Source organism: Phytophthora ramorum (assembly GCF_020800215.1).
Source record: "Phytophthora ramorum isolate Pr-102 chromosome Unknown Phyram_PR-102_s0001, whole genome shotgun sequence".
Lineage (NCBI taxonomy): Eukaryota > Oomycota > Peronosporomycetes > Peronosporales > Peronosporaceae > Phytophthora > Phytophthora ramorum.
Genome location: NW_027150647.1, coordinates 3498159 through 3518052, shown reverse-complemented (window position 1 = coordinate 3518052; position 19894 = coordinate 3498159). Strand labels below are relative to the sequence as shown.

The 19894-nt window shown below is 54.0% G+C and overlaps 3 protein-coding genes across 3 annotated transcripts; 1 reads left to right on the top strand and 2 right to left on the bottom strand.

The window, feature by feature from the left end:
• Window positions 1-15580: 15580 nt before the first annotated feature.
• Window positions 15581-16615, bottom strand: KRP23_825 (uncharacterized protein; the record flags this gene model as incomplete). The annotated part of the gene is made up of 1 exon (XM_067893439.1): window positions 15581-16615. The coding sequence occupies one exon, from the start codon at window positions 16613-16615 to the stop codon at window positions 15581-15583; it is 1035 nt and encodes a 344-aa protein (XP_067751389.1).
• Window positions 16616-17377: 762 nt separating this feature from the next.
• KRP23_824 (uncharacterized protein) lies at window positions 17378-18599 on the bottom strand (the record flags this gene model as incomplete). The annotated part of the gene is made up of 3 exons (XM_067893428.1): window positions 17378-17974; window positions 18041-18434; window positions 18502-18599. 3 exons carry the CDS (start codon window positions 18597-18599, stop codon window positions 17378-17380), a joined length of 1089 nt encoding a protein of 362 aa, XP_067751388.1.
• Window positions 18600-18682: 83 nt separating this feature from the next.
• KRP23_823 (uncharacterized protein) lies at window positions 18683-19201 on the top strand (the record flags this gene model as incomplete). The annotated part of the gene is made up of 1 exon (XM_067893414.1): window positions 18683-19201. The coding sequence occupies one exon, from the start codon at window positions 18683-18685 to the stop codon at window positions 19199-19201; it is 519 nt and encodes a 172-aa protein (XP_067751387.1).
• Between the last annotated feature and the right edge of the window lie 693 nt (window positions 19202-19894).

Genomic DNA, 19894 nt, shown 5'->3' with positions numbered 1-19894 from the left:
CAGTGAACTTGAACAGGAGGCTTTATTTCGGGATACGCCGGAGGTGTATCCTATCATTAGAAAGTATCGTCAAGTGTTTTTCGCCGGTTGTGACATTTATTTCCTCCGAGCATGATGCAAGGAGAACACAAGATCACGAAAACCTCCGACTTCCAGCTGAACAATGGCATCCAGCAACTGAGGCCAAGGCAGTGCAAGGTGTGTTTTTGTTACAAGCCAGAAGGGGAAAAGCGACGGGAGACATCTACTAACGTACTCCCAGGGGAAAGGGGTTTGATAACGCTGTACAATAATAACGTGGGCATTCTGATAGCGAGGGCTTGACGTGTTCGCAGATCTGGCACATAGTGTGGCAAAATGAAGAATTTTCACCCGAGGCAAGCAATCTCCGTGATAGTGGCGTAGCGAAAGATTAGCTGGTGTAGTGAATACATTTTGCTTGATATTAAAGCATTACTTGTAAATTCGGGCCGGCATACGTGCAGCGTAGTCGGTGCAGTTGCATTGCATACGTCTCGAGGGCCTTGATGCGTGGCCATCGGTGAAACGGCAGAGGAGATCCCGCCTTCAACTCGGTGGACGAACTATGCTTGTCGTGCCCGCGCGGCGCAACGAGCTTTAGATCTGAGTTGGTATAGTCTAGTGTGTGGTGATCATGCTCACTAACCTTCGCGTTGTCGTTCCTGTCTCTCTTATCTGCCTCTCCTTCCTGTCTCTCCTTCCCGCATCTATTTAAAAATATCGACATTGCGTGACGTCGTGCAAGTAGTTGTGGTTGGATTAAAGAAATCACTTTAGAACACATGTTCTTTGCGGGAATTATTATCGGAGAGATTGCCTACAACATGTACGAAAAACGTTCAGATTTATACTGGAGTGTGGTATGCCTTACTATACGCCATACGATTTCTTATGCCGTCCTGGAGGGTTTAAGGGTTTTAGTATCCCGTCGATGTCAACTCTCCGCGGCCAAGGGGTTAACGCACGAGAACGGCTACGAATCTCCAATAGGTATCCTTCGGTTTCTGTTCAAATGGTAGAGCGTCAAATTCATGCATTTACACAAAGTATCGTTCGTTGTCCTATTGCGGGTATGACCCGAATTAGTCGGGGGGGGGGGGGGGGGGGGTAGCCGCGTGGAATTTATAGTCGTATTTCGGCATTCACCGCAGTGATAGTAGCTACAACAGATGGCCGTCTCCATGCGCATATGGTTTTATATGGTGCTGCTGTGCATCCGACGTTACTAACAAGATTGGCGGCTTGTCCGGAGATGTACGCTTTGGTACGGAAATGGCATGAAACGGTTTGTTGTACCACCGTATCTCATGAAACACGTGCTTGGCTTAGTAAATGGCATGACGAACACGGGGCAAAAGCGCGCAGAGCAATTGATGTTCCAAATACAAATTATGATTATAGAGGATTTACTTCTGTTTTCGAAAGGCGAGCGTTATTGACAAGTGACCTGTGGCAACCAACTTCTCTTGGAGAAAGCAAATTGAATTCTGACAGCTTAAACACGTAGAGCTCGCTAGGCCGTCTCGCTATGAGGCTCACACCGGGGACTCCATGAAGTACAGGCGCTTCACCAGCTGCCATCTTGGGTGAAGCCGCCTCTTGAGATTCACTAGAGATTCCTTTCATACTCCTGATGCACCTTGAGATGCAGTAAAGACTCTTGAAGGTTCGATGACATCATGTGAGATTCACATCAACTTGACAGACAGCCTAGTGAGATTCTTGAGCACAGGCTGACGTCAGTAGAAGGATTCGTTTGAACCCATTCCCCACACCGCCCACCAAAACGAACTCCACGCTCGGTAGACGAACCTTGCAGACGAATTCGTCTACAACACTTCCATACCACACCGGTGTCGCAGATCAGTATCATCTTGGTGACTGGCATACTCTTTCACCTTGACCAGGACGTCCGCAAGCATGCTAGACTACGGCTCCCAGGAGTCTTCAATGGATTCCAGCCCGATCTAAGATACTAGTAGCTCATATCGCCGAGTCGTGTTGTTGAATCGATGTTTGAGGGTGCTCTCAACACCCAGCACTAGCCCTTGGCTCGCCACATTCTCGACGAGCTCTTCATTGACCTCAAGACTGGGGTCATGGTAGTACTTCAGACGCGACCCGTGCACTTCGTGCAGGGCTTGCGTCAGCAGGTGGCGCACCATGAATGAGTGCGATTTCGCTTCAACCACTTGAAATGGGCCTACCCAGCGCACGAGCAGCTTGCCCTCATCGAGTCTCGTGTCAATTCGACTCCACAGAACGAAATCGCCGACAGAGAAGTTACAAGTCGTCCCCTTTTTGTGAGCTTGCTGATACAGTCTTCGTCTCTCTTTGCGATCCGCAACCTCCATGTGCATGGCGTGAAGGCTCTCACGCAGCCGATTGAGAAAGTCCTCAACGTTGCTCAAGCCGACCTCCTGCAGCGGCTCGCCTCTATCAGGAAACAAGCATGTGTCGAGTGGGGTCGATGCCGGGAGCCCAGTAAATAGCTTCATAGGTGACTTGTTCCAATCGGAGCCACCGGTGTTTGGTTCAGATTAGCTTGGACAACGGGCAAAAGGTACTCCCAACGGCGTGTATCGAGTCGCAGCTCGAGTAACAGAGCACGCACGACTTGCAATATGTCGCGATTAATCCTCTCCACAGTCCCGTTAATCCAAGGCGTGTAGACGGACACAAAACTCTGCAGATCACGCAGTCTGGTCGCGAGCTCCACCATGACGGCACTACGGAAATGACTGCCATTATCAGTGGATCATTTGGCAGGGAGGCCAAAGCGCTTGTGCCAGTCCAGAATGGCAACCACGGCGACATCACTAGTTGGAGCATCGCAAGCGACAAGCTCGCAGTAGTGCGTAAGCTCATCTGTAGCGGGGCTACACATTCGGTTCACCTCCCACCTTAGTGCAACATGCACTAAGGCGTACATTCAGGTGACCACCACAGGGTGGTCCACATTCATAGCAAAAGGCATATGACTGGTAGAAAGTAACACCTTTCTACCAATGAGAGTCATTCAATAGATAGGGGTTCTGCCAGCCATCCAATGGCAGAACCTCTCATTAGAAATATCAGTTTTAGGAGGAAACCCCATTTACAATCAATACAGTTCTCATTTACCACCAAAGCTTCCGTTTGGTTCATTTATCTAGGTTTAAGTATACTTGTGGATACAAGTATACTGAACTTAGGTAAACTACTCCTACGCTTCCTCCTACACGTGCGCACACGTGTAAGCTTAAGTAGTGGGTCTAAGCAGACCCATTACACCTGGTAGCACTTTGTAGTCCGTCCAACGACCGACTAACACGTTCGTATGGAATACGAACGCGGGGCTGAGAACCTGCCCTCGGACAGTAACATGTCCGTGGGTAGCCCAAACACGTCTGCAACGCATGTTGCGCGTGCAGACTGCCCCCACCTGTCGGAACCAGAGCGGGAGGCCCTCCAACGACTGTCAACAGTCATTGGGGAAGCGGCGGTAGCAACGATGTTGCGAACGCTATCACCGACGGAGCAACACGGTGTTGCTCTGGGTTTCATCGTGAAGGAACAGCGTGAAACCGCTGCTCGAACTTCGGTGTCGCCATCGGCCACACCGCGCGTGGAGTCATTAAAACTCCACGTAAGCAGCTACGTTGGAAGAGAGGGCGAACCTCTCCTCCGTTGGCTTGTCGAGGTCGACACTGCCATTACGGCTCGGCGTATCGTCGACCCGTTGTCGAAGGTTGCGTTCGCCATGTCATGTCTTGGCGGACGAGCGAGGAGTTGGGCGTACGGACGCCGACTCACAGATCCTACGTGCTTTAGCACGTACGAAGAGTTCAAGGAGGAGCTCAAACAAGCGTTTGAGCCCCCGCAGAACGAGTTCCGATCGAGGGCGGAGTTCCTCGATCTGCAACAGGGCAAGCATGACGTGCATGCTTACGCCCAAAGAGCACGGTACTTGGTCTCGAACATCGTGACCAACCCGATTGACGAGGCGACAAAGGTCGTCACGTTCATGAAGGGCCTTAGAGATGGGCCTGTGAAGACCTATCTCTTCCGAGAGTATCCAAATACTCTCGAGGCTGCAATTGCGCTTGCAATGCAAGAAGAGTTTAGCCTGCGGCAGGCTAAACTGCATGTGAACGCCCCACGGCTGATGCCACGGCCGGTGGTAAGGCCGTCGGGAGGTCCCGAACCAATGGACCTCTCGAGTGCGACCGCTGCTGGTTCCCAGCAGCGTCGTGGATCAACGAATGTGCGTTGTTTCCGCTGCGGAAACATCGGTCACTACGCCCGCGAGTGCACAGCACCTGTGCACGCGGCGAGGAGCCGTCGTGGCGATACTGGGTATCGTCACGGGCAATCAAAAAACTAAAGGGACCAGCAGGCGCGGGGCGCCCTGCTGGTGATGCGATCGAGCGTGTCGACATCGGACACGCTGCAATGAAGATCGCTGCCCCCAGTGAGAGTCAATCTCACTGCAAGAAGCAAGATGACAAGCCGAACCTTGTCATCCTGAAGGTAAGCTCGAAGAGAGAGAAGTCTCTTCGTGCTCTAGTGGACTGTGGAGCGTCGAACAACTTTGTTCGACTGCAGAGCCTTCCAAGGCTTGACTTCGAGGAAGTGGAAACACCTCGAAGTCTATTGGAAGTGAGGCTAGCAACGGGTGTCGTTGTTAGAACCGAGAAGCGTATCGTACGCGTACGCTTCTCTTATCAAGAGAAGGAGTTCGTCGACGAGCTTATCGTCCTGGAACTGGACGATAAGTTCGATATGGTGTTGGGCATGCCGTGGCTTGCACGGCATGATCCGGTGATCGACTGGACGAAGCGCACGATCGTGCGCTTCGGGAGCAGCAGCAGCGCGACAGAGAGCGATGGCCCTGTCGGCGCAGCACATGCACCACGTGGTGCATGCGGCCCTCCATCAGAGACAGCGCGGAATGCGGCTGTCTCCGGTCACCCGAAGCGAACGCCAACGACTGCGAGAGTCGTTGGAAGAAGATGTGAAACGAATCAGCAGGGCCTGGTTCAATCCGATTCGAGAGGGTCTCGAAGCGTCCGGGGCGACGCGGTAGTGTCGACAGCTAATGTCGACACACAATTGGTCGAAAGACACTCCGCCGTTAGGCGTCGAGGTAAAGAAGGCGCGTCGGCTCTGGGAGCCGACGCTGCAAGCAGTGCGGACGGTTGCAAACGTCCCGCACCGGAAATGCTTGCGAGCTCGCGTGCAGCCGGGCTGCACGACGAAGCGGTGCGCGATCAAGCCGGGCTTGAACGCGTGCGCCCGCGGGTAAAACCCGCCGGCGAATACAAGGAACAACTGTCCACGGCCGGGCCTGGACAAGAAGAAACTCGCGGAGCCGGGCTCCGCACGAGAAGTGAACGGCGCAAGCGAGAAAAGCTGCGCAAGTCTCGGTCAGGGACCGAGACGCTACAAGCAGTGTCTGCCGGGCAGACACAGGAGTTGGAGACGACCGTCGAGACATTGAATGTCTTGACGCGTACGAGTATTGGTCTCCAATACAAGAAGATGAGGCTGAATAATCCTCCGACGTTAGCGTCGGAGTTGATGTCGCTCCCAGTCACAAGCTGGAAGCGTTTCGCTCGCGAACTGCACGATGGACGCATCGAGCAGATCTGCATCCTCTCGGACGTCGAGAGGATGACGTGTGAAGCAGAAGAGCTGAATCAGCTCATCTCTGAGGGCGCGGACGCCCTCAGCGCGAAGTCGAAGAAGGAACGCTTCGACGAGCAAGGCTGGGACTCGCTCAAGGCGAGCCCCTTTTACAAGGTCTTGCGTGAGTACAAGGATGTACTCCCGGACGACATTCCTGCGGAGTTACCGCAGGATAAGGGTGTTCAGCACGAGATTGATCTCGTGCCGGGAACGAAGTACTGCGTCACGCGACAGTGGCCACTGCCGCGTGAGCAAGTCAAGGCAATCGACGACTTCTTTGAAGTCGTCGCAATGCAGGACAAGTGCGGGAATCGAAGTCCCCGCACAGCGCGCCTACGTTCTGTGTGAAGAAACCACAGGGCGGGTGGCGCATCGTTCATGCGTACAACAAGCTGAACGATGCGACGGTACCGGCACAGACGCCGATACCTCGAAAAGATGTGATCATCGATTCGATGACCTCGAGTACTATCTTCAGTACTCTGGATCTGAGAGACGGGTTCTATCAGATCCTCATGCGTGAGAGTGATATCCCTCTCACGGCGGTAAGCACTCCGAGCGGCATGCTCTGGGAGTGGCTCGTGATGCCGCAGGGGCTGAAGAACGCCCCAGCGACGTTCAACAGGTGCGTCACGCACTTGTTGCGCTCGGTGCGCGACTTCGCACCGAGCTATTTCGACGACGTGTTCATTCACAGCCGGGCTGTGAATGGTAAATCGGATGTGGGGATGCATACAGAGCATCTCCGCAAGTTGCTTGAGCTCATGCGAAAGCACAAGCTCTACGCGAACCTGAAGAAGTGTATCTTCGGGGCGACCGAGATACCCGTACTTGGGTGTCTCGTGGGGAAGAACGGCGTACGCCCTGACCCAGGAAAGGTCAGAGTGATCAATGAATGGCCTACGCCTTCAAACGTAAAGGAACTGCGGCAGTTCCTTGGACTCGCCACGTACTTGTGCAAGTACGTGAGCAACTACGCGGGCAAGATTCGCCCGCTGTCGCAGCTCTTAAAGAAAGAGGCTGCATGGGAATGGACTGCTGATTGTCAGCAGGCCTTCGAAGTAGTCAAGCAGGGCTTGACTGAGGCGCCGATCTTGGCGGTGGCCGACCAAGATCGCCCATTCCACGTTGTGTGCGATGCATCCGATTTCGCGATCGGATGCGCACTGATGCAACTCGATCACGAAGGTCGTGATCGTGTGGTTTACTACCAATCGCGTCAGCTGAAGCCAGCTGAGCGCAATTACCCGGTACATGACAAGGAACTCCTTGCCATGAAGTATGCACTCGCAAAGTTTCGAGTGTATCTACTTGGGAGTAGACCATTCGTGGTCTACACCGACCACGCATCGTTGCGTACGGCGATCAAGTCGCCGCACATATCACAAAGAATGGCACGGTGGCTGTCATTCTTTGCGGAATACAACTTCCAGGTTGAGTACAAACCTGGAAGGTTGAATGTCGTGGCCGACGCGCTTTCGCGTCGACCAGATTATGCGGTGCAAGAGGCCGACGCCAACGCAGTTGGCGTCGTCAGGACGACTACACCCTCGTCGTCCTTGCTGGACGAAGTGAAGGCCGCATACGCACATGATGCGGATGCGAAGCAATTGGTGGAGTACTTCTCCACACCTTCTGACAAGTCTCGTCAGAAGCTGGCCAAACACCTTCGTGCCCGTGTACACCGTTATCGTGTACACAATGGTCTGCTGCTTTACAGCGCAGTCGACGACAACGCAGATCGCATTGTCGTGCCGGATGATCATGAGCTGAAGCTCAAGATCACGTACGAGTACCACGATGCCCCGACATCGGGACATCCTGGCCGTGAGAAGACATATTTGCTTCTCACGCGTGACTTCTATTGGAGTCACCAATACAAGTGGGTACGCAAGTACGTTCGTGCTTGCGAGGTATGCCAGCGCGTGAAGCCTGCGCCCAACTCGCAGGCTCCGCTTCAATCACTACCGACTCCGTCGGAGTGCTGGCAGTCCATTTCAATGGACTTTGTTTTTGGTCTTCCGCAAGACAACAAGCGGAGGACTGGTATTGTGGTCTTTGTTGACCGCTTCAGCAAGATGGTACATCTTGCTGCAGTACCAGCCGAGGTGACAGCCAAACAGACGGCATGTCTGTTTGTCGACATGGTGTTTAGACACCATGGTATGCCACTCGACATCGTGTCGGATCGGGATCCGCGCTTTACCGCGCGATTCTGGCAAGAAGTGTTTACACTTCTTGGGACGCAGTTGTCCATGTCGACTGCGGATCACCCGCAGACCGACGGACAAACCGAGCGTGTCAACCGCGTGCTGGTTGACACCATGAAGAGCTACGCGCACTCGTTCCATCAATGGAGCGACTGCTTGCCGATGGCGGAGTTCGCCATCAACAACTCGGTGCATGTCTCGACAGGACACACACCGTTCTACGTGAATGCCATGAGGCACCCACGCGTACCGAGCGTACTCGGTGCGGTAGCTCCTTCCTTAAGTGGGGGAGGATATCCGGTTAATTCAAAACAACCGGATAAGCACGCTGATACAAGCAATGTATCAGCTGTGACGACTCGCGCACGTACTGCGCGCAGTCATGGCGACGACAACGCAGTGTCTACGACGGGCGTAGACACTTTAAACCGCAACGGACATCACGCGCAGGCCGGGCCTGCTGCGAACAAGGAGCACGAACTGAACCAGGGGTTCAGCTCGGATGCAATGGACTTTGTCCAGCGTCGACAAGCCGTAATTCGGTTTGTCCAAGATGCAATAGCAGCTTCTGTCGATCGACAGAAGCTGAATGCCGATAACATCGGCAGGGGAAACACAAATGAATTCAAAGTTGGTTCATTAGTTCTGTTAGCTACTCAGAACCTAGCTAAACATGCAGTTTCCGATTTCGGAGCAAGCAAGCTTGCTCCGCGCTTCATTGGGCCATTCACCGTGTTGGCGAAGCATGGCAACGCGTACACACTGGACATACCGTCCAGCATGCGCTTGCACCCAACGTTTTACGTTGGGCGGCTGAAGCCGTACGTGCAGCACGAGTCACCTACGTCTGGTGACTCGCCAAAGCGCTCTCGAGCGCGGCGACGCGCTTCGAGACGCCAGAGAGTCTCGTCCCGACCTCGACCTTTACGTTCGAGGTCGTCTGCGCAACCTCCGCGAGCTGAGCCTTTAACAAGCTCAGCTCCTGACGCAGAGCAGCGAACTGCGACGCTTGGAGACGCTCAACAGCCTCCAAGCGAGACTCAAAGTTTGGTTGACCAAACCCGGGGCGTCTTCCCGCCCCCCCCCCCCCCCCCCCCCCCCACCCCCGTTGCGAGACGCACGCGGGGCAACTCGCTGGATCGTCCAGCGAATTGTTGGTCATCGGAACCAGACCCGAGGTCCGGTTCATTTTCGTATTCGTTGGAGAGGATTTCCTCCCCAACACGATACGTGGGAATCACGGAATGTCCTGATGGAGGACATTCCGGAAATGGTGACGGCGTACGAAGGCCGCCACCGCCACCTCCGCCGAAGGGCGTAAAACTTGGGCGAGCGCTGTAGTCGCCTACAGCACTCGAATAAGTGCTGTGAATATCCGCAGCACTAGAAGACGCCTGCGCCTGAAAACTGGCGCGCAGGGTCTTGAGGTCGTCAGGTACACACATGGACGTGTACCCGTTGACGTCCCGCTCAGTGATGCGTACTGCTCCAGGGTAGCAGTACTCACAAGCAGTGTCATAAGGCACTGCGCAAGGAAGTCCGATACCGACTGCACCATGGTGCAGTCGTTCAAGTTTACCACGCTTCGAGAACTTCTCGTAGCGCTCCCGCGCCTGGCTAATCCTGTCGCGATAGCCAGCGGGGTTCTTGTTGAAGTTTTCAACAAAGGCACTCCAACTTTGACAAAGTGCCTGCCACTCGGGCACTTTGCTTCTGCGAGAAGTCTTCTTGCTCGCAAACCATCGGAGCTCATGGAAGAGCCCGATGTAGTAGTCGCGCCTTTGATTCGTTAACGGATCAAAGTGTACTCGCTTCGCGACGTCATCGTCAACGATGGCGTTGCACGAATACAGCGCGTACAGATTCGGTGGCGCGGTCGCACCGAATCGGCTGCCGATCTCAGACTGAGACGGCATCCACGGCTCGCGCACTGGCTCAGTGTGCGAGGCCGCAACAACAGCGGATGGAGCAGAGTCATCTCCATCCCGCGGAGTCGACAAGGCTCCAGCGGCAGCGAGCGGTGTTCCACTGCCGCTGCGCGAACGCTTCGAGCTCGAAGCGTTCGGGTCGTCCTCGCGTGGACGACGCAGACCCACATTGGGGTCAGTGTGGCCCGGAGACAAGATGTCCTTGTCTCCTTCGAGTTCCCCCTCCTCGACTTCACTTCCGTAGTCGAGGGGAACTCCCTCTCCACCCGGAGAGTAGATACCCACTCCGGTTTCGACAGCAATGATCTTGCCTGTCTTGTTTCGGATGGCATGTTTCTCATGCCATCTCGAGTGGTATCCAGCAACAGAGAGGCGACTCTCTGTTGCCGCGCTTGTCGGCATCGCCGTCGAGGCGATGCCAGTAGCGGTCGTGGCTGAGGCAGCGGCCGTCGTCGCCTTGGAGGCGACGACAGCACTTGCTGTTGCCGAAGCGGCCGGCGTCTTGGACGAAGACGTCGTTGGCGTGCTCATTGGGAATGAGCACGTGTTCTCCCGAAGAAAATACGGATTGACGTGTCGAGACCGGCACGTCAAATCCTAACGGGGGGATGGTGTAGCGGGGCTACACATTCGGTTCACCTCCCACCTTAGTGCAACATGCACTAAGGCATACATTCAGGTGACCACCACAGGGTGGTCCACATTCATAGCAAAAGGCATATGACTGGTAGAAAGTAACACCTTTCTACCAATGAGAGTCATTCAATAGATAGGGGTTCTGCCAGCCATCCAATGGCAGAACCTCTCATTAGAAATATCAGTTTTAGGAGGAAACCCCATTTACAATCAATACAGTTCTCATTTACCACCAAAGCTTCCGTTTGGTTCATTTATCTAGGTTTAAGTATACTTGTGGATACAAGTATACTGAACTTAAGTAAACTACTCCTACGCTTCCTCCTACACGTGCGCATACGTGTAAGCTTAAGTAGTGGGTCTAAGCAGACCCATTACATCATCCTTCAATTCCAAAACGTACTTACGCTTCTCCCATCGTGAGATAATCCATATGCAGCAACTCGTTGCGCTTGATGGCGGTCTCAGCCTCTGACCACAGGCGCTGAATGAGCTTGCCGCCTTTGATGTGTTTACACAAGAGGCATTCATTCACAAAACGCGATACCACAGCGCCTAAACTCGTGATGGCAAAATGCTTCTTGAGCTGCGTCGTCATGGCATCAATACCACGGTGTCCCTGGATTCTACAGTGAGCAACCACCAGGATCCGAACTTTCTCTTGCCTTGGGATCCATAGTTTCCCATCGATGTACACTAGTCCTTCCCGCTCTTCGGCACCACTGGGCCGAGCACGATTGTGGCGAGACTGTGCATTGGCAACCGCCTCGAGTGAAGGCCACTCAAATGCTTCATCTTGCAAGGGTCCGAGTAGGCTCGACTCTCGTTGGCTGCGGGTCCTCACCGCCTTCACCTTCACCAACGTCTCGCTGTTTTCACGCACCGGCCACGTCGAAATCAAGTCTGCCCAATGGTCATCTTCTCCATTGACGTGCTCGATAGTGTAGCGGCTCCCAGCTAGCTTCATGGCCCAACGCTGGAGTTTACCGCGCACGTGTTTCTTCAACTCGGCACTCGGACAGAAAATTTGGATCAGGTTCGCATGATCCGTGTAGATGCGAAACCCAAGCGGTCTCTGTAGCAAATAATCCAACTCGGACACCGCGTACACCACTGGGTAAGCTTCCTTTTCAATAACAGACCATTGTAGCTGCGACCCCTTAAATGAACCACCCTTGCACACAAGCAACTCATGACTCTGCTCATGAACTGGGACCCCATCCTTCCAGCACCTCACTTGAGTTAGGATCACTGCCCAACCACGATCCGATGCATCTGTGCTAAGGCAGATAATCGCTTCATCATCAGCGAAGGATAGCTTTGCCGAATTACCCAGGCGCTGCAAGAAAGTCTGGTATGCAGCGACCTCGTCGTCACTCCACACAATAGTCACACTAGCGGCATGGCGCTTCCGACGGCTATGACCCTTCATGACATCATCAAACTTGGCTTGCAATGGGGCCACAGCTCTGCCATAATCAACCACAGAATCCCGGAGTCAATTCGCTGCGCACAAGAAGTACTGCACCTCCGCAGCATTCTCAGGTAGAGAAGTGAGGTCAGCGCTTCGACTCGAGCAGGGTCATGCGTCACCCCTTGTCCATTGATGATCTTTCCGCACCACGATACAGCATCTTGGTAGATGGTACTCTTCTTCAAATTCAGCTTCAGGTTGCCTCGCGAAGAACCGCTGCAAAATCTCCAAGTACTCCTCATGATAACCAGCGTACAAAACGACATCATCCACGTAGACACGCAAATGGTCGTTGATTAGATCAGCAAATGCAGTCTGCATAGTGGACTGGAAATGCATGGCTGAAGCCATCGCACCTTGGGGAACTTGTGTGGGAGTAAAAACGCCCTCGTCCGTCAGAAAGCTGAATGGCTCCCGACTGTCCTCGTGAATAGGGAGCTGCCAAAAGCCTTTAAACATGTCGAACTTGCCCAACGCCTTAGCGCCCTTCACACGCTGAGATACAACTGCAAGGTTCGGCACGCTTGCTGCAATCGGTACAGTCATGCTGTTGATAAGGAGGTAGTCACATGTGATGCGAAACTCTTCTCCATCCGCCTTTGGAACTGGAACGACGGCACTTGCCCAGCGACTGGCATTGTTCGGGTAGATGTATCCACTTGCAACGAGCTGCTTGACATAGTTACTCGTGTAACTGCTGGCCAGGGGCGAGCAGCGTCGCGGCTTACAGCGAACAGGCTGGCTACCTTCCTTCAACTTCAGCCGATAGAGCTCGACACGCGTGGGCTCTCCTGCTCCCACACGAATACTCCACACATCACGGTAGTCGCTAACCACACGTCGAAGCGTTGACATGTGCTCCGGGGAGAAGCCATTATCACCTGCGTTAGCGACCAACTGGTCGAGCAGCTCTTGCACCTCTGCTTCATCATCTTGACCCGTTTCGGGATCGTCCGGGAGGCCGTCATTCTCCTCGCTATCCACACCGCTGCTGCTCATCGCCAACTGTTCCATTTGGCGGCCTACATCAATGCCGAGGGCGACCAGCATCGGATTTCCGAGCAAGAACTCTTCTTCGTCATCATCCACGATGATATAGCGAACGTTGGTCACGTTGGCAGGTCCTGCCGCAGTGCCCATCATTACGTCCACATCACAGCTCGTCCTGCAAGCCAGTAGATCTCCACCGACCCGCTCCAAATACACTGGCATGAGCATATTGGTCACAGCCACCGGTGCCCCACAAGATTCCAGATCACGTAGAGCATTGGCTGGTATGACATTCACGTCGGATCCCGAGTCAGGGCGGTACGTCAATTCCACTAAGCCATTAATCGTCACCTGGTGATTCCCCGGCAGACGACTGGCTCTGGCAGCCTTGACCTTGGCCACCTTGGCATCTGGTAGCACTGCATCTTTTGTTCTTCTGTAGCCGTCGGACATAGTCGAACTACGTGCGGTCCCTTACAGAAGTAGCATCTATCGCGCGGAGGCGGGCAAAGGGCAGCCCCGCTACTGTTGCCGGGATTGGGTCCTGCTGTTAGCGCGCTCGGAATGCCTTGGGGTCTGTTGCTGACCCTCGAGGCGACCTGACGCGAAGTCCTTTTACCCTGGTCTCCCTTGCTCGACGGTTTCCGCTCCGGCTTCGCCTCCTGTGTCAGCATGTGATAGCGCTGCTGCACTTTGGCGCGCGCTAGGACCAGCTGGCGCAGAGCAATGTCGTCCGTCTTCGCCTCCCTGTGCTGAAGCGACACCAATCACTTGATCTCCGTCTTCAGCACAGCTGGTGCCAAATTCTCAACAATAAATTTGCACCGGTTCTTCATCCGATTTCGGTAGTCGGATCGATCCTGACCACCAGCGGCCAGCATAGAGGTGAAACCATGCTCTTCAATGAGCTGGTCGAAGTCGACAAAGTACTTGACAACTCGAGCCTCCACATCTTGCTCATCCATGTCCATCTTCAAGTGCGTCTTGAAGAAGTCATACACGTCTGGTATGTGTCCGTTCATCACTTCACTGACCCGCTCTTGGATCTTGTCGAGGATCTCTTGGTCGGTGATGGCGTCTCGCGGCTGGCGAAACACATAATGCGCGAGGTAGTTGAGCAGTTTCGGTGACAACGAAGCTCGTACACTGTGCAACACTGCATCCACGGGTTCTTGTGAGATGCGGCACCGCTCGACAATCTCTTCTCGATAGCGGCGGCGCTTCCGAAGCCACTCCACCAGCGACTCTTGGTCCCACGACTTGAGCTATGGGGTCTTGATGATGGGGGTGGGGGCCCCATCTCGACGTCCCCGTCGGCGTCAACGCGAAAACTCGGCATCCCGTGGATCTTGTCTTCTTCCACTTGCGGGGCGGTCCTCGATCGGCTTCTTCGTCAGCTGACTAACACTTGGCCTTTGCCAAAGTTAACTTTGTGGCAACCAACTTCTCTTGGAGAAAGCAAATTGAATTCTGACAGCTTAAACATGTAGAGCTCGCTAGGCCGTCTCGCTATGAGGCTCACACCGGGGACTCCATGAAGTACAGGCGCTTCACCAGCTGCCATCTTGGGTGAAGCCGCCTCTTGAGATTCACTAGAGATTCCTTTCATACTCCTGATGCACCTTGAGATGCAGTAAAGACTCTTGAAGGTTCGATGACATCATGTGAGATTCACATCAACTTGACAGACAGCCTAGTGAGATTCTTGAGCACAGGCTGACGTCAGTAGAAGGATTCGTTTGAACCAATTCCCCACATAACCACACACACTCGTCAATATATCGAAAAGGAGTTTAGGGAAAGTTCATGTGTCAGTTGTCACGACCTGCTGGAGTTCATGAAGATATTACCAAACCACTTCATATTAAACTAGATCAGCCAACCGCTCTCGGTAAACGTCGACGTGCAACATTCACAGTCAAATCGGGTGAGAAAGCATCGTTCCGATTGCATCGATAAACCTCGCAGCTGCATGAATAAACGACTTCTACGAGAACACACAAACGGAGCTATTGTGTTTTTCACTCAAGAGCTCAGGACGAACTAAAAACCACGTGACAATAAGAAGTTGCTCATTTCGTTTCGATTTTGTTCAAGAAAACAACTTGAATCTTCAAATATGCCTAATAAAAAACTATCTCAGCCTCCGCGAAGCCTGGTTAAGCGGGAATGTTAAAGCGAGTGAGCAAGACGGGGCTAAAAAAAAAACCTAGACACCGCATCTGGCCGAGTTGTGGGCTTAGAGGCTAGGTGGGGCAGGTCGCGCAGATACCCCACTCGCTGAAAATCTCAACCAGAGATCATCTCATCGGTCAGCTTTTACCCATACATTTACCACAATTTTGAAAACTCAAAAGTTGTAATGCGTCGCTTTAACTAAAAGTTTGAAATATCGTTATTTGTTGCTGGTGCCTTGAATTCGCTATTCATCTTCTTGTAAAGGAATCTATCGCTCAAACAAGCTGATCCATAATTTGACCGGCCCCGCGTTGATCTCCAAAAAAACGAAGTTATCCCGCGGTTAAAGAAAAGAAAAGTTATCCGATTCACATACATATTTGTTTACTTGGACAAACTCAATGAAGCTCGCACACTACGAGCTAGTTTTCACCTACATCAGGTGTCTTTCACTCACGCTGTAATGATCGTGCTTACTGCCGCAGGCGCTGACGATCACTGTCGTCATCATTATTGCTGTTCTCGGAGTTCTTGTTCTCGGAGCTTTCCTCGCTCTTCTTGTCACTCTCATCCTCGTCGTCCTTCTTTGATTCAGCCGAAGACTTTTGCTCATCGCTGTCCGAAGTCTTTGATTCCTCCGTGTTGGATGAAGGTGTCTCCGTCGATTGCTGACCAAAGGTATACGAAGTCGTGTCCTGGGAAGACTCGGATTTCGAAGACTCGGGGGCGCTTGTAGACTCCTGCTGGGACGTTGAGGACTCGGGGGCACTCGTAGACGCCTCCGCACTACCAGATGACGTTGTGGTTACCGATGAAGATGCGGTGGTGGTAGATTCGCCCGACGATTCAGTCGCAGTTGATCCCGTTGAAGTCGAGGACGTGGTTGTAGCGGTACTGGAGGTGCCACCAGCAGGGCCCGTAAGAGGCACACAGTTCTTGTAGACCTGCCACACCGTGGAGCTATCAAGGCCCTGGAACGCCAGCCAGTAGAAGCGCAGCGTACAACCGCCCGACGGACACGACGAGTAGTCCACCGGACTGAACACGGATGCCTTCTCCTGCGTTCCGTCACCGTACGCGGGCATGCAGTTATCGTTGGACAGAACCTTCGTGTCGTCCAGCCAGATTTCGCACGGACCGGCGTGAACCATGCCTCGGGAGAAGGTGGCATCACCGGTACTTGGAGGGTCCTTCGGCGTGGCGTTGGGGTCGGTGAAGCCGCAGTCCGCTCCGTAGAGCGAGGTATCGCTATCAAGGAGCGTGCGGATATCGCTGTAGCCGTTCGACTCCTTCAGGGACGTATACAGAGTGGTTAAGCACTCATTGTCATCACTGCTGCAGCTGTCCCAGTCTCCCGCCCATTGGGGGTCAATCTGCACGACCCAAGCGGACGTCTCTGAGTCGACGAACTCGGACAGAGGGTTGGAAACGTAGCCGTGAGCGTTGACTTGGACTGCAAATACAACGAGCGCAGCAGTGATGGGAAGGATTGACGATGAGAACACCATGACCAGTGCGTGGCTTGAAGTGGTTGGAAAGTTGGTGTGGGCGATTGGTGTCGAATTCGAAAGTGAGTTAGTTGGGCGACGACATTCGAGGTCGACGTCATGGCGGCGGACTGGTACAGCAGAAGGCGACCTACCCTAGTTGAAACCCGCTTGGGAAGGCATAGGTGTGATCTGACTGCTGACAGGCGTGGATACTTTTCACATCATGTAAATCACACCCAACAGCTTTTCGGTGAACGCAAGATTAGGACACATACGTTAGTCGAAGCATCACCAGGGGGGTGTCGGCTTGGACAACGCCGTAAGCCCCTCAACCGCACAGCAAAGGCATATATTGAAGCGTAGAGGGGGGTCACTTCGCTGAGATTGCTTCGTGTGATATGCTGTCGCTTTGGTAGCTGAAAGACACCCTCCAGCCGCAAAATAGACTTTGTCGAGGCGGATCGGCAAAACTCTGCATGACGAGATCGGTTAACAGGAACCGAAGGAGCAAAGACAGTTGGTCATTCAAACATCTTCCTGGATTGGGACTGGTCATACTGTCAATACGAAAGTTGTTATCAGGCTCACACACTATGTGGGGATATTATCCTGCCAATCCCAACTCCGTGCATCATGTAGACTGCCGCTGAAGAGCTGGTGGGTACTATCGTTTCAAGTGAAAGACATACTGTATTATAGTATCACACTTTAGGCGTTCCAACATGCAACGTTGAATGCCAACTGCGGAGCTCCACACGAATGATCAAGGTCAGATCAAGGTTATTGCTCTGATGATTCTCCCTGACCAGGAAATAGCCATCCAACCGTGCGAAGAAGGCCAGTCATCGCATTCGTGTCGTCGATATCGACGGAAAACTTCGTCACTTGAGACTGTCCTTGCTCCTGGGGGTCTTCTTCGCTAATCAACGACAGAAGCTGCAGCTTCCTTTGAAGAGGGACCGCCCCCACCTCTTCTCCAAACACGCAATTACACATGAGCGGTAGCTGCGGCACTCGGCCTTGCTGCTGCAGCATGCCGGTCGCGCGTGCTAGCATCCACATCAGCGGCACTGCGTCTTCTTTGCTGGAGCGAGCTCCCGTCACGCCCACCACGCTGACCTCCTCAAACTCGGCGAGGTTCCGCTTGGAGCACACGAAGGAATCCACGAGGGGGTTCGCATCGGCACGCGCCACAAGGTCTTCGTCCAATGCGGACGCAGACACCGAGAGCGGCACTAGCAGCGTCTCCTGCTTGAAAGGGATAGAGAACCACGTGACCGACTGCCACACCGTGCCTTGGTCGTCCATCAGGTCCGTCTGGACAGTGAACTCGATCTCGGACTCGAGGAAGCGCTTCTCCGTGAGCACCATGATGCACTGCACACGACACGACAGGGTCACTATAAACAGCAGGCAATAAACCGAAAGAGGGTAACAACGCACCGTAAGCTCCGGGGTCGACGGCTTCTCCCCGTCCTGCAAAGGGAAGCTCATGTCGAGTGGCCGCAGCTGCACGACGGTGAGCGCCTTGAGGCGGATGTTTCGCACGCTGGCGGGGAAGTGTGAGTTTCCTAGCAGCTGCAGAAAGAGGCTACCGATGGCCACTTGCGGGAAGAGGAAGGGCAGCTGCTCCAGCGCGAGCTTGGGCAGACTCAGCGACGTGGCCAGCTTGGCGAAGTCCGCCGACAGCAGCGCGAACGGACACTGCAGCGTGATGCGCGGGCATGGACTGCGCAGAATGGAGGTGCGCCAGCCGTTGCGCGAGAGCGGGGAGAGCCAGCAGCGCCAGCGGAACTCCTTGGTGCCCAGGTCGGCGGGTGCGGGCAGCGCCGCATACCTGGGGGAACGAACAAGCATGAGTCACGGACAGAGTACAAGCAGCGGCAGGAGCGGGGGACACACACCTCTGCACCACGTCGTGCTCCCAGGTGATGGCCACGAAGGCCACGAGCAGCGCCACGGCCACGACCACCAGCACGAAGACGCCTGCGATCACCAGCATCGAAATCGAGATGACGATCAGCGGGAAATTGTGTACTGGCTGTGTGGTGCAGGAGTTTATGCTGCATTGGCTGTTGTTCAAGGATGCTGAGGTGTTGCAGGCGACTGCAGCCGCGGCCCTGCTTCGCCGCGTCACGGCAACTCAAGGCAAGCGCCTCCTCCATCGCCTGGCCGAACACGGTCTTCGCCTACGCAGACGGCGCGTCCCGCGGGAACCCGGGCCGCAGCGGCTGCGGGGCTGTACTAGTGAACCCGTCGACGCGCCAAGTGCTGGCCAGCGACACCAAGTACGTGGGCGACCAGGAAACCAACAATGCGGCTGAGTACCATGGACTGCTGCTGGCGCTTCAACTGGCGCAGCGACACCAGGTCTCGCACGTGCACGTGCACATGGACTCGCAGCTCATCGTGCGGCAGATGCAGGGCCTGTACCGCGTCAAGGCTGCCAACTTGCGCAGTCTGCATCAGCAGTGCAAGGAGCTCAGTGCATCGCTGATGCAGGTGACATTCTCCCACGTGCCTCGAGAGGAAAACTCGATCGCCGACCAGCTCGCAAACGAAGCCATCGACGAGTACGACACCTCAGTTCGCCGTGACAACTAGACAATAGATAACTGAGAGCCATGCAGGCGCTCGGACACCGCTAAACATCAGAAACTTGTGCACACCACACACCGCTGTTTGTATCTCGCCGCGCATGCTGTTTTATTGTAATGAAAATACATTTGCGCCAACTGAGTTTACAGACGACGTCTTGGAGCAGCGTTGTGCCTTGCTTGTGAACCGGTCGCCTTCTAATCGATGCACTTCTCGCCATTCCCTCATGCCAGTCCAATCGCACGCTTTCAGCTTGGACCAGTGCATGTGAATAACTTGACCCGCAACGAGTTCGATTGGAAGTCCATTCAGCATCTGGATAGTGTGTATGAGTTCGTCGGTGAGATTGAAAAATCAATCGTGAAGCAAGTCTCAAAATGCATGTGCATATGTAAAAGTATAGCAGAAGGTGGTTGCGGCGACCGGGATGAGATTCCAAGCATAGTGGGGTAAAACTGAGATATTTTTCTGTTGTTTAAAGACTGCCGGAGGTTCCTCGGTCGAGCTGGGAACTGTCCATCTTAGTTTCGCTTTCTGCTGTAGAAGTCCTGCTCTTTCTTGTCGAAGGCTGCCTGCTTGGCTAGGCGTCGCTTGACCATGCGGTCTCGGAAATCATCGTACCGGGCAGACATTGGCTCCGGGCCTCCAGCTTCGACGCACCATGAGAGAACCATGACCACGGCCATGAGGAACAGAACA